This window comes from Balaenoptera acutorostrata, chromosome 12, assembly GCF_949987535.1.
Source record: "Balaenoptera acutorostrata chromosome 12, mBalAcu1.1, whole genome shotgun sequence".
Taxonomy (NCBI): Eukaryota; Metazoa; Chordata; class Mammalia; order Artiodactyla; family Balaenopteridae; genus Balaenoptera; species Balaenoptera acutorostrata.
The window spans coordinates 33,066,256-33,078,473 of NC_080075.1; the positions used below are offsets into that span (position 1 = coordinate 33,066,256).

At 50.3% G+C, this 12,218-nt stretch overlaps 1 protein-coding gene across 3 annotated transcripts; it reads left to right on the plus strand.

Moving 5' to 3' along the window:
- Nucleotides 1-258: 258 nt before the first annotated feature.
- On the plus strand, nucleotides 259-11,970 carry CLEC4F (C-type lectin domain family 4 member F). 3 transcript variants are annotated; one of them, XM_057558388.1, is made up of 7 exons: nucleotides 259-375; nucleotides 1,215-1,331; nucleotides 1,664-1,759; nucleotides 3,961-5,079; nucleotides 9,772-9,923; nucleotides 10,812-10,930; nucleotides 11,569-11,970. In XM_057558388.1, exons 1-7 carry the CDS (start codon nucleotides 315-317, stop codon nucleotides 11,714-11,716), a joined length of 1,812 nt encoding a protein of 603 aa, XP_057414371.1. In that variant the 5' UTR covers nucleotides 259-314; the 3' UTR covers nucleotides 11,717-11,970. The 3 variants fall into 3 exon arrangements, with proteins under 3 accessions (XP_057414371.1, XP_057414372.1, XP_057414373.1); XM_057558389.1 differs by having other exon boundaries at nucleotides 10,812-10,978; nucleotides 11,569-11,640; XM_057558390.1 differs by lacking the exons at nucleotides 9,772-9,923; nucleotides 10,812-10,930.
- The last annotated feature ends 248 nt before the right edge of the window (nucleotides 11,971-12,218 follow it).

A 12,218-nucleotide genomic window follows, 5' to 3' on the forward strand; every position in this document is an offset into this window, starting at 1 on the left:
GGCAGAGGTTAGGGTTTGGGGCTACAGTGGAGCACGGAGAGGGGGAGGATGGGCCTGAGGGGAGGGCAGAGGCTGGTGCTGAGGGAGAGGGAGAATGGGGGTGCAGACTGGCGCCTGGGAGCCTTGAGGGGAAAAGCCCAGACGGGGCGCTTCTGCAAAGTCAGCAGCGGAGGGAGGCAGGCAGAGCTGGTTAGGAATGACTCAGGAGCATATAAATCCGGGTATCGCAGCTTCACTTCCCACCACTGCTGGCCCGCAGCGTGGCCTTGAGGAGCCCGGGGCAGGGAGTAGCACTGGAGGACAAGGAAGCAGAGATGAGAGGTGACGAGGTCCACTTCTGCACAGGCAACCAGAGCGTCTCCCTGTGCTCCCGAGGTGAGAAAACTGGGGCCCCTGCCCGTCCTCACCAGGGACCGGCCTGCTGCGCCCCAGCCCTCCGCCGTTTTCCTCAGCCCCTGCCTGGCAGGCTCAGTGCTGGCTCAGCTTCCAGAATTAGCAGGCAGGGCAGAAGGTGCGTCGGGTGAGGACAGAGAGCTTGCGGCCCACACCCAGTCTCCGTGTGACATCTCCCCAGACCCTTTTCCTTGGGGATGGCAACCTGGCAAGAGAAAGAGAGTGAACTTTGAATTTAGGGGGACCTGGTTTTGAACCCCATCTCTGCACACTGGGCTGGTCGCATGAGGCCTCAGGGACTCCGGGCTGCCGTCTCTCCCCCTTCGAGTGGGTTTCCCTGTACACTCAGCCCCCAGACTCCCAGGCATAGCCCTTTTTAGGACACCCATGGGGGACTTCCTGACCCAGCCGGGGAGGCTCCAGGACTGACCCATGTCAGCCCCCAAGGGCTCCGCGTCTCACTCCGGTCCGGGATCCATGGAGCAAGGCTGGCCCTGGGGCGCTGAGGTCAGAGCTCCTGCTGGGTCCCCTGCCCTCCCTGCTTTCTGCTTTCATTCAAACGACACCTTGGTTGCACCAGGTTCTGTGCCCTGTGCACGCCTTGCAGGCTCCGGGCTGTGGTCTTCTCTTAGCCTTTATGTTGCTACCACAGCCTCCACGAGCCCTGGTGCACGCCCCCCAGCACTCATCGCCCTTCCCCACGGTAAGCTCGGCAAGTGTTCTCAGCCCCAGCGGACAGCCAGGCGAGGGAGCCCAAGGGGGCGGAGCCTGTCCGCCCGCACCGCACAGTCTCCTCCCAGACCCTGGCTTCTCCCCTGCAGGGCTGGACCCCGGGGCAGTGGCTCCTGCAGCCCCCAAGATGTCGAGGCGTTTGCAGGCCACCCTGGCCGTTCTGGCCGTGACCGTGGTCTCCTCTCTTGTGGCTCTCTTCGTTGTGGGTAAGCTCCTAGGTGACCTGAACTCGGCTGACTCTCTCTCCTTCCTGCATCAAGGTCCCAAAGAGCCCCTGATGTACCCCCTCTACTCCCAGGAGGGTCACTCCACCTCTAGTCCCAGGCCCAAACCAGAGCTTTCCTGGGACCTGACCGAGGCCTGTCCAAGGGGAGCCTCCCAAGAGATGAGGCCCCTGAGGGGAGCTCTGAGGGGTCGTTGGTGCCATCCCCCCCATCTCCCCCCCATCCCCTCTGGACCCCTGAGTGGGGGTGGGGCAGTCTGTTCCTCCAGGCTCAGTGCTGCGGGATTATGCTGACCTGGGAATGGGGTATCTCAGCTCTACAGCATCCAAGACCTGCACTGGAGGCATACGCCTCCCTCCGAGAGTTTCCGGAAGACAACAGTACTGGGCAGTTCCTCAAGGCACCCGATGGTAAGTGGCCACGGTAGGGGGTGGGTGGGAGGGAGCGGGGACCTTGGACACCCAGACCCTTAGGACACGCTTCTTCCCTGATACCCTCAGGGCCACGCTCCTCACAGAAAGGCATTATCTTGTTTTTTTTTAATGGATTTTTTTTAAAATAAATTTATTTATTTTATTTATTTAATTTTGGCTGCGTTGGGTCTTCGTTGCCGCGCGGGCTTTCTCTAGTTGCGGCGAGCAGGGGCTACTCTTCATTGCGGTGCGTGGGCTTCTCATTGCGGCGGCTTCTCTTGTTGTGGATCACCGGCTCTAGGCTTGCGGGCTCAGTAGTTGTGGCACGTGGGCTCAGTAGTTGTAGCTCGCAGGCTGTAGAGCGCAGGCTCAGTAGTTGTGGCGCACAGGCTTAGTTGCTCCGCGGCATGTGGGATCTTCCCAGACCAGGGCTCGAACCTGTATCCCCTGCATTGGCAGGCGGATTCTTAACCACTGTGCCACCAGGGAAGCCCTTAATGGATTTTTTGAGGTATAATTGGCACATAATAAAGTATACATATTTAAAGCGTACAGGCTAAGTTTTGACATATGTATAAACATGTGAGACATCATCACCATCAAGATAATGAACATATTCAACATCTTCCCCGCAAAGTTCACTTGTACCCTTTGTCATCCTCCCTCTCTTCTTCTCCTTTCGTTCCCAGGCAACCACTGACCTGCTTGCTGTAATATACATTACTCGGCTTTTTCTAGAGTTTTATATAAAAGTATTTATAGTACGTACTCTTTTTTTGACCTTTATCAGTCACGTGATTTGCGAATATTTTCTTTTAGTCTGTGGCTTGTCTTTTTATTCTCTTAACAAGATTTAAATTTTGATAAAGTCTAATTTATCCATTTTTTATTTCTTTTATGGATTGTCCTTTTGGTCTGTATCTAAGAAATCTGCCTATACCAAGGTCACAAAGACATTCTCCTATGTTTCCTTCTGGAAATTTTATAGTTTTTGGGTTTTACATTTAGGTCTATGATTAATTTCGAGTTTTTTTGAATAATGATGCAAGGTATGGTTTGAAGTTCATGTTTTCTTTTTGTATATGGGTATACAATTGTAGAAACAATTATCCTTTCTCCTTTGTATCTTTGTTGGAAATCAGTTGTCCATACGTGTGTGGATTCTCTATTCTGTTCCATTGATCTAAGGCCCTCCTGGTCTTACCTCAGCACAGTGGCTGAGGTCTCACACACTTACCTAGGCAGGGCTTTAGAAATAGGGCGGGAATCCTCCAGAAAGGGTCCTTGCCTATTTGGGTTCTTCTCCCTATTCCTGAAAGGAGGCTGGAATGGGAGCCTCACACCATGAATGTCTGAACTTACGTCCTAGCTCGTGAGGTTCACAGAGGGTGCTAGAGGAACCAGAGACAGCTGCAGATGGGTTTGGTGGGAAAGGCCATGCAGATGGAAGGGGCTACCGAGTTTCCTTGAATGACCCCAATGACCAAAGCCTTTCACTCAGGTCTCCCACATCCTCAAATGGTTCTATAGGGACCCTTGCCCTACATAACATTGGGGGTGCCAGCCCTTTAAAAGGCTGTCACAGCTCAGGGTTCAGTGTCACCTGGAGGACTTCCACCATAGCCTTGTGCATTGAGCAGAATGCTTCCTCGACGGGTACCTGTTTTATTTTATTTCTGTTTTTCTCACCCCGTGGATTTGTGATCAGAAAATTTCTATGTTTGTGGCCTACATGTTTTTTAGGTAGTAAAAATTGTGTATCAGGAGGCTTCACGCTTAGTGTACAAATACAGTGTAGGACTAAACATGGGCTTTATTCATACCTATTTTCTTTACCATAATGACCCATCTAGTGGTGAAATTTCAGTGGAATTAAACATCAACAGCTCTCAATGACATAATCAGTTATTTTCAAGTTCAATTACAATGGCAAAAGCATCCAGTAGGCAAGTATTTCAGTCCTTCCGCTCCCCAGTTCACATGGGATAGTTAAGTAGGCCTTTATTTCGTTTTTGGGTTTACATTCTCAGGCGGCCATTCCCAGGGTCTGGGTGGTTACAGGTTGCTTGAGGAGAACTCAGGGTTGTGCTATAGACATTTCCCTTGGAAATCTTAAGAACACTCTGGTTGGCCCATGGAATGAATGGCTTCCCTATGTAATGGGCCTCTTAGCTGCCTTCTCCATTTCCTCCCTCCAGATCCCTACCACTTTGGCAGGGGGGCAGAGCTGCAAGAGGCTATCCAGATGTTTAAAGGGCACGTGGAGAATTCCAGCACCTGGAGTGTGGAGATCCAGATGTTGACGTGCAGAGTGGACAATGTCAGTTCTCAGATCCAGATGCTTGGTGGTCATCTGGAAAGTGCCAGTGCTGACCTCCAGATGGTAAAAGGCATCTTAAAGGATACCAGCACCTTGAGTTTCCAGACCCAGATGTTAAGAAGTTCCTTGGAGGGGACCACTTCTGAGATGCAGAAGCTAAAGGGAGATCTGGAAGAGACACAAGCCTCACATTCCCAGATCCAGAGTTTCTTAAAAAGCAGTTTAGAAAACACTAGCACTGAGCTCCATATGTTAAGCAGAGGCTTAGAAAATGCCAACACGGAGATCCAGGTGTTGAAGGCAGGGTTAGAAACGGCAAATGCTCAGGTCCGATTGGCAAACAGTAGTTTAAAGAATGTTAATGCCCAGATCCATGGTTTGAGAGGCAATCTGGATAGTGTCAATGATTTAAGGGCCCAGCAGAAAGTTTTACGAAGTAGTTTGGAAGGTGCTACTGCTGAGATGCAGAAGCTAAAGGGAAGTCTGCAAAATACAAATGCTTTAAACTCCCAGACCCAGACCTTTATAAAAGGCAGTTTAGGCAACACCAGTGCTGAGATTCAGGTATTAAGAGGTCATTTGGAAAGGGCTGGCGATGAGATTCGCCTGTTAAAAAGAGATTTGGAAACTGTCACTGCCCAGACCCAAACAGTAAATGGTCGCCTGGAGCAGACAGACGCTCAGATGCGAGTATTAAAAACAGAGCTAGAAAGCGCCATTGCCTTAAGTTCCAAGATTCAGGTGTTAGATGGTCTTTTGAGAAACGCCAGCCAAGAGATACAGACCCTAAAACAAAGAATGAAGGATGCTGCAGCCTTAAATTCCAAGACCCAGATGTTAGAGAGAAATCTGCAGGAGGCCAGAGCTGAGGTCCACAGGTTGAAAGAGGATTTGGAGAACACCAAAACACTGACTGCGAAAATCCAGGAGGAGCAGGGTAGCCTGGAGACCCTCCGCGCAGCCTCTGCTTCGCAGGAGCAGCTCCAGAGGACCCAAAGTAAGTTGGAGGGGGGGCTGGGGAGGGTAGAGCCTCCTGTCCCTTCAGCCTTCTGCTTACTTCTACATGCACCCCCCTGGGAAGAAGTGTGGGTGCTGGAGAGGGGCGGGACCCCACCAAAGGCGGCATGATCCCTGCTTATCATCTGACCAGAGTGACAAAACAAACATCTGGGAAACAAATGAGAGCTGGTGGAGGTGTGTAATAGGGACAGAGTGTGCCAGCAGGGCCAGACAGCCTTATTTCCGACCTCCTGCTAGCTCAGATGCTGTGATTTTCCTCAAGTTGTTCACCTTCTCTGAGCTTCACTTTTCTCATCTGCAAAGTGGAGACACTAATATCTGCTTCACAGTGAGGATCAAATGAGTTAACACATATAAAGCATTTAACTAAGTACCCAGCATTCTTGCATTCATCTGACAAAAGTTTTTTGAGGCCCTAGGATGCGTCAGGAGCATAAAGATGAACAGGATGTGATGCCTACCCTTGAAGCTTGCAGGCAGGTGGAGCAGCCTTGCACAAAAGGCATAAGAGGTGCTATGTTGGGAGCAGGTCTAAAAACTGGGGTTGGGGAGGAGCAAAAGAGAAGGAAAAGAAGGGATCTTCTCCGGGCTGATGTCCTCTGGTGTAGACAAGGATCTTCCAAGGTGGGGAGGAAATCTTCTGGGGGAGAAAGGATCAAAAGATGCTTCGATGGTAATTTGGCCCTTGAACTGAGTCCTGAAGGACCAGTAGGTGCTCGCCAAGCAGATAGGATAAGGGAACAGCAGGTCACAGGCATGGAGATGTGAACCATGAGGTTCAAGAAACTTCAGGCAGTTCTGTCTGACTGGACTGTGGCCAAGTGGGCGGTTGATGAGGTGCAGCCTGAAAAGACAGTAGGCAGGGGCCAGAGTGGTGGCTTTCAAACCGTTTTGAAAGTAACCACAGCATGAAATTCATTTTACATTGTGACCCAGTATAATTATGTGTCACACACACACACACACACACACACATTTCAGAAAGCAAAACTTTTACCACATGAATGCACTTTAATATTTTATAATCTATTCTCCAAAAAACCCTACGACCTCAATACAGCCCATTAGTGGGTTGATGACTGTGGCTGGAAAAACACTATGTGAGGAAGGGAGGCAGATCTGGAGAGACACCAGCTAGATGTGGAAGGCCTCTGAGCTTGGGTTTCTTTTTTTTTTTAATATATTTTTAAATTAAAAAAAATTTATTTATTTGGCTTCATTGGATCTTAGTTGTGGCATGCGGGCTCTTTAGTTGCGGCATGCAAACTCTTAGTTGCGGCATGTGGGATCTAGTTCCCTGACCAGGGATTGAACCCAGGCCCCCTGCTTTGGGAGTACAGAATCTTAGCCACTGGACCACCAGGGAAGTCCCTGAGCTGGGGTTTTGTCCTTCAGGAAATGAGGATCTATCGAAGGGCTTCAAGGAGGCTGGCTAGATGGGTCTCCAGACTGAGACAGGGAATAAAAGAGGAAGACAAGCAGCGAGATTTGGACATGCTGAGTCTGAGATGCTTTGTGGGTATTCACATGGCCGTCATCTGCAGGCTGTCTGGAGTGTAGGAGAGGGGCCCTGCTACGCACAGAGATGCAGGACCCCTGGGTATGCTGGTTCTGGTTGTGGCAGTGGGAGTGGGCAGTTTGCAGGAGCCCTGGGTATGCTGGTTCTGGTTGTGGCAGTGGGAGTGGGCAGTTTGCATGAGATAAAATGCTTCGTGAGAAGGAGGCTGAGGGTGGAAACAGGAAGTCAACCTTTAGGTGGCAAGAAGGGAAAGAGGTGTTTTTGAAGGAGACTGGAGAAGGCAGTCTCAGAGGCAGGAGGAGAACTAGGAGATGTGCAGTTGGGGAAGCCAAGGAAGGAGAGCATTTCAAGAAGGGAGTGGCTAGTTCTGGCAAATATCTAAGAGAGGCCAGGTAAAAATCAATAAGCAACTGCTAACTTCAGGCAATAAGTAAGTCACTGGAATAAAGTTTCAGTGGAGAGTTGTATGTGGCCTGGAGGCCAGACCATGGTCAGTGGGGTGTGAATGAGAGATCAGGTGCCCAAGTCATTCAGGGGCCTTAGCTGAGAAGAGGAGAGAGATGAGGCCAAGGTGAAGGGGATGGAAGGGTAGAAGGAGGGATCAAAAAACAACCTGTATCTTTCATATTAATATCACAAAACTTAAATATTAATTACAGACAATGTGGCAAATATTGAAAAATAGAAAGATGAGACTATGACAACTTGTATTTCTGTAAAAATGTCTATTTTTACAATAAGAACCCACTGCTAATATTTTGGTGAACTTCCTTGAGAGGGTTTTTCTAAATTAAGATGGGCTTGATCTGCGGGTCAGAAAAAGGCACCAGCAAAGAGGGAGGAGATTGAAGGAGAGAGAGACAGATGGGGGGGGTTGGGGAGATACACAGTGTTGGATGGGGGGATACAGAAAGAGAGAGAGGAGAGAATGAAATGCACAGCTAGCTGAGTGATTGGTCTTAAAGGTTGGGATAGTACTTGAACCTCTGAGGCTGGGAGGGGAGGAGGTGTGGAAGTAGATGTTCACCCAGGTTTGCAGATGTGGGTACATGACACTGAGGGAGCTGGATATTTAGTGGTGTCTCTGTAGAGTAGGAGGTCCCTGGTGAGGGAAGAGGGAGGGAGCTGTAAGGGAGGGGGCCATTTGGAGCATCTGCTGAAAAGATGGGGCTGACAAATGAGGGGCTTGACAGACAGCACTGAGGACCAACTCCACTGTTTTGCTCTGCTGCCCTCTGTCAGAAGCCTGGAAGTCTTCCCCTCTTAATGACTCTCCTATGCTGTCCTCTTAACTCCCTCCTATATCTTGCTACTGCTTTGGTACGGACCAATGCTTCTCCACCTTGGGGACACACTGGAATCACCCAATGAGCTTTTAAAAAATGATGCCTGGAACGAACTTCCAGAACTCTGACTTTTCTCTGGGGAGAGGGGTGGTTCTGGGATGCAGCCTGGGCATCAGAGTTTTTTAAAAAGCTCCCTAGGTGGTTCTAATGGGCAGTCGGGGCTAAGAACCATTAGTTTAACTTTTTCTTAAAGGGCCATCGATATTTTGGGCTTTTGGCTGAACAGTCTCTGTTGCAACATCTCTGCTGTTGTAATGATAAAGCAACCAAAGACAGTCTGTAAACTAAAGGGCACGGCTGTGTTCCAATAAAACTTTATTTATAAAAAGGAGCTGCTGGTAGGCTGTAGTTTACCAGTCCTTGGTTTAGACTGCTGTTTCTCAGACTTTGGAGTGTATCAGAGTCACCTGGAGAGTTTGTTAAAACGCAGACCGTCAAAAAACAATTTTGGATTCAGCTGGTCTGGGGTGGGTCTGAGAATCGGCATTTCTACCAGGTTCCCAGGTGCTGACGCTGCCGGTCCTGGGACCACACTTGGAAAACCCCTGGTTTACACACTCACCATTTATTATTCAGACATTGCAGTTGTGTTGTAATTGGTGTCTCTGGCCTCATTAAGATTGCCTTCCTCCTGTTGAGCATCCACACCATTACCAGGTTGACATTTTTACGGCGCAAATCTAAGCATATCATGATCCTTCTTAAAACCCTTCAGGGCTTCCCACCGCTCACAGGAAAAATCTTCCAAACTCCTTTACGTGGGATGTGTGATTTTGTGCTGGTGAACCTGTCCATGTTCATTTCCCATCCCTTGTGCACTGACCATTCCAGTACTTGAACAGATCAGGCTATGCCATGCTGTTTCACACCTTCATGCTTTTGCGGCTACTCTGTGCCCTGCCTGGAATGCTCTCCTTGGCACTGCCTATCTGGCACACTCTTCCTCAGTCTTTTAAGACTCAGCTCAAGTGACCTCTCACCTAGGGTGTCCTTCCTGAGCCCCGCTTCCAGCCCAGGTGAAATAGACCACATCCTCTTCTGTGCCTCTAACATGCAGTGGTTTTCAATCAATGCATCTTCAACACCTTTTTGAACATCTGTCTCATTTGCTAGACAGTAATTTCCTTGAGGGCATGAATCATGTCTTATTGATTTCTCTATAACAGTCCCTGATTCATAGAAGTTGAGGAATGTTGAACAAAAGAATAGATGAATGAATAAGTCAGTCTATTTTGGCACCATTTCAGGCAGCTGTGATAAGGACGATGTTAAAGAAAAGAGCGTCAGGACAGGGAGAGACGGAACAGCTGAATGAATCAGGGCTTGTGCTCATGGGATGAGCTATTAGAGTCTGAAATTGTGAGGTCAGGCAGACCAGGGGATGAAAAGGTCCTAAGTGTGGTCCTGGGTGTGGGCAGCTGAAGTGGATGGAGTTGAAGTCAAGGAAATGAGGGAAGCTACAGGTTGGCTGTGAACTCTCCCAGGGAAATGGCAGGAATTGAGGTGCAGAGAACTCTCAGGTGATAGCAATGAGTTGGGAAAGAGGGTAGTATAGCTAGGAAGCAGGGGCCTCGAAAGAGTATTGCTGGGTAGCAGAGCTGTCTGAATATCCCCGGAGTGATGGAGCCAGATGTCCTGAGCTGCTGCTGGGTAGTGGGCTGGGGGTGCACCCTCCCAGACCGTGCCCCTGTAGCACTGGGCATCAAGCATGGCAAGGGCTTGTGACCCTCAGCGGTCAGTCCCTGGACAGATCAGGACCCACAGCCAGCTCCTGGTTCTCTCTCCTCCCCCACCTTTGCTCCAGATCAACTCCTCCAGCTGATCCTGCAAGGCTGGAAGTCCTACAGTGGGAGCTTGTATTACTTTTCTCATGCCAAGAAGACTTGGCAGGAGGCTGAGCAGTTCTGTGTGTCCCAGGGAGCCCACCTGGCCTCGGTGACCTCTGAGGAGGAGCAGGTCAGAGCTGTGGGCTTGGGGTGGTGCTGCTGGGGTTGATGTGGGATCAGGGACTTTGGAGCTTTGGCCTTCCCCTTCTTGGAGCGGGCATGGCAGAGATCTTCACATCTCCTCTGTCAGTCAGGGAGCAAATATTTATTGAATTGTGATGAGCATCTTGCTCTGGAGGTACAAGCACTGAAAGCAAACCCCAATGTCCTCAGTGAATGAGGGAGACACCCAGAGGAGTCAGCAGAGAGGAAGGGCAGAGGGCGGTAGCACCAAGTGACTGCCCTTAATGTGTCGGGTGCAACCTTCCCTCCCCATTCCCTCATTTTCCCCTCAGTCTTCCTCTCTAGTTGTCAATCTTGATTTTAATGTCAGTTTGTCTAATGGCTATGGAAGGCCCATGAGCAGAAGATGCGGGCTTCTTGGGAAGGCCAGACACACATATGAGTTTGAGGACCACCAAAGGCCATAGAGCCCCAGAGTGGCCCATATGCCGAAGGTTCTTATCAGAAGTTACTAGGGTTATTGACAAGGGCCCACTGTAGGTTTGAAATCTAACTTACAGACCTGTCCAACCCTTGTGATTCGTCTGTCCGTCAAAGGACTTGCTGGTTTGTAAAACACATCTTCTTAAAAAAACTGTGACCAGATCTGTCTTTGTCCCAGTAAGGCCACACTCCTCATCAGGTCAACATGGGAGAAGGTGGACTTCCCTGAGGTGACCTGGCTGCTGCCCTAGATCTGGAAAACCATGGAACGCATGGGGGTGGTGCCCAGCTCCTGAAAAGTGGGCTTCATGTCCCTGGGACTAGGGAGGGCGTGGCTTGGATTCCTCTTCCACGCGGCCTGGCGAATAAAGCTCCTCACACAAGGTCACACGACCCTGCCTTTCCTCCACAGGCATTCCTGATACAGTTCACGAGTGCCTCTTACCACTGGATTGGCCTCACTGACAGCGGTTTGCAGGGCTTCTGGCGCTGGACAGATGGCACACCGTTCAGTAGTGCCACGAGCAGTGCGTGAGTCCAGCCCCTGCCTGGTGCCCTCCCACGCACTGCCTTGGGCAGGTCTGGCTAGAGACTCTGTCCTGTGTGTGTATCCCTGCCCACGAAGTGTTAGTGTTCTGTGCGATGTATGCGTATGATGTGTGTGTGTGATGTGTGTATGACGTGTGTGTATAGACGATTGTGTGGGTGATGTGTGTGTGTGTGTATCATGTGTGTGGTGTGTGTATCACGTGTGTGTACACCAGCATAGCTGTGATCCTCGCCTGGACCCCTCCACGAGGGCGTCAGAACACGACAGGTCCCGGGGCTGGCAGGCAGCCTATGAGTGGGTCTTTCTGTTTTGTTGTGTTTTGTTTGTTTTTGCCTATCCTATACCCTACTACTTAGGCCTGGTCCCAAGGAGCTTTGCCCTCATCTGAAGGTATCTGAATATGAATTCTGGGGTGGGGACTTGCAGCTTTAGACACCCTTCCCATCCCTCCATTCTCAGTAACTAAGGACAACCTCAGCAGAGCCATCCTGAGGGCACCACTGGCCCCATCCTGGGGCTACCAGGGTATTAGGGACCTGTGTCACTTCAGCTCCTCATGCCACAGCAGGGCGAAGGGACACTTCTTTCATCTAGCAGAATAAAGCCCCCTTGTTTCCAGGTTTTGGGACAAGAATCAGCCGGACAACTGGCGACACGGGAATGGGCTTACGGAAGACTGTGTCCACATGCAGCGGAAGTGGAATGACATGTACTGTACCGCCCTCTACCACTGGGTCTGCAAGAAGCCCGTGGGCTGGATAGCCTGAGGGCAGGCGGAGCTGAGCCCCTTCTCCAGGATGCCTTGGGAGCCTCTGAACTCAACTTGCTCTCTGGGGCCTTCCATTTGGCCTTTGTTTCTCCTGCCCTGTCCTTTTGAAAAAATCTTCCCAACATGTTTACCTCATGTGACCCAGCACAAGCAATATCTCCTCAAGGCAAGAGCCTTGTTTTGCCTCTGTATCCCCCTCGGCAACCAGCACAGGCCTGTCAGACAGCAGGTCCTCAATAAATACTCGGATGAACGAAAGTTTGGACTTGTCTCTGCGACAGCTGCCAGGCTCGCTTCTCCCTGCCTTGGTTCTCCTTCCCTCAGGGTCCCTTCTGTCTTGAAACAAGCATATCTTGTTTAAAGGCTTTATAGCTAGGAACTTCCAGTTGGTTTGTTGAAAACAGCAGAGGTTTAACACGAACTACAGGGACTTGGTAGGGGTACAAATTCCCAGGAAGTCATAGACACCCCAGGTGTTCTCTGCGCTTTCTTTGTAGAAG

What these genes read in the sequence shown, in the direction of transcription:
- CLEC4F (XM_057558388.1), top strand. Translation starts at nt 315, where the DNA reads ATGAGAGGTGACGAGGTCCACTTCTGCACAGGCAACCAGAGCGTCTCC. An exon ending in GTTCCTCAAGGCACCCGATG is followed by an intron (nt 1,760 to 3,960) that starts GTAAGTGGCCAC and finishes TCCTCCCTCCAG; the next exon opens with ATCCCTACCACTTTGGCAGG. An exon ending in GCAGCTCCAGAGGACCCAAA is followed by an intron (nt 5,080 to 9,771) that starts GTAAGTTGGAGG and finishes CCTTTGCTCCAG; the next exon opens with ATCAACTCCTCCAGCTGATC.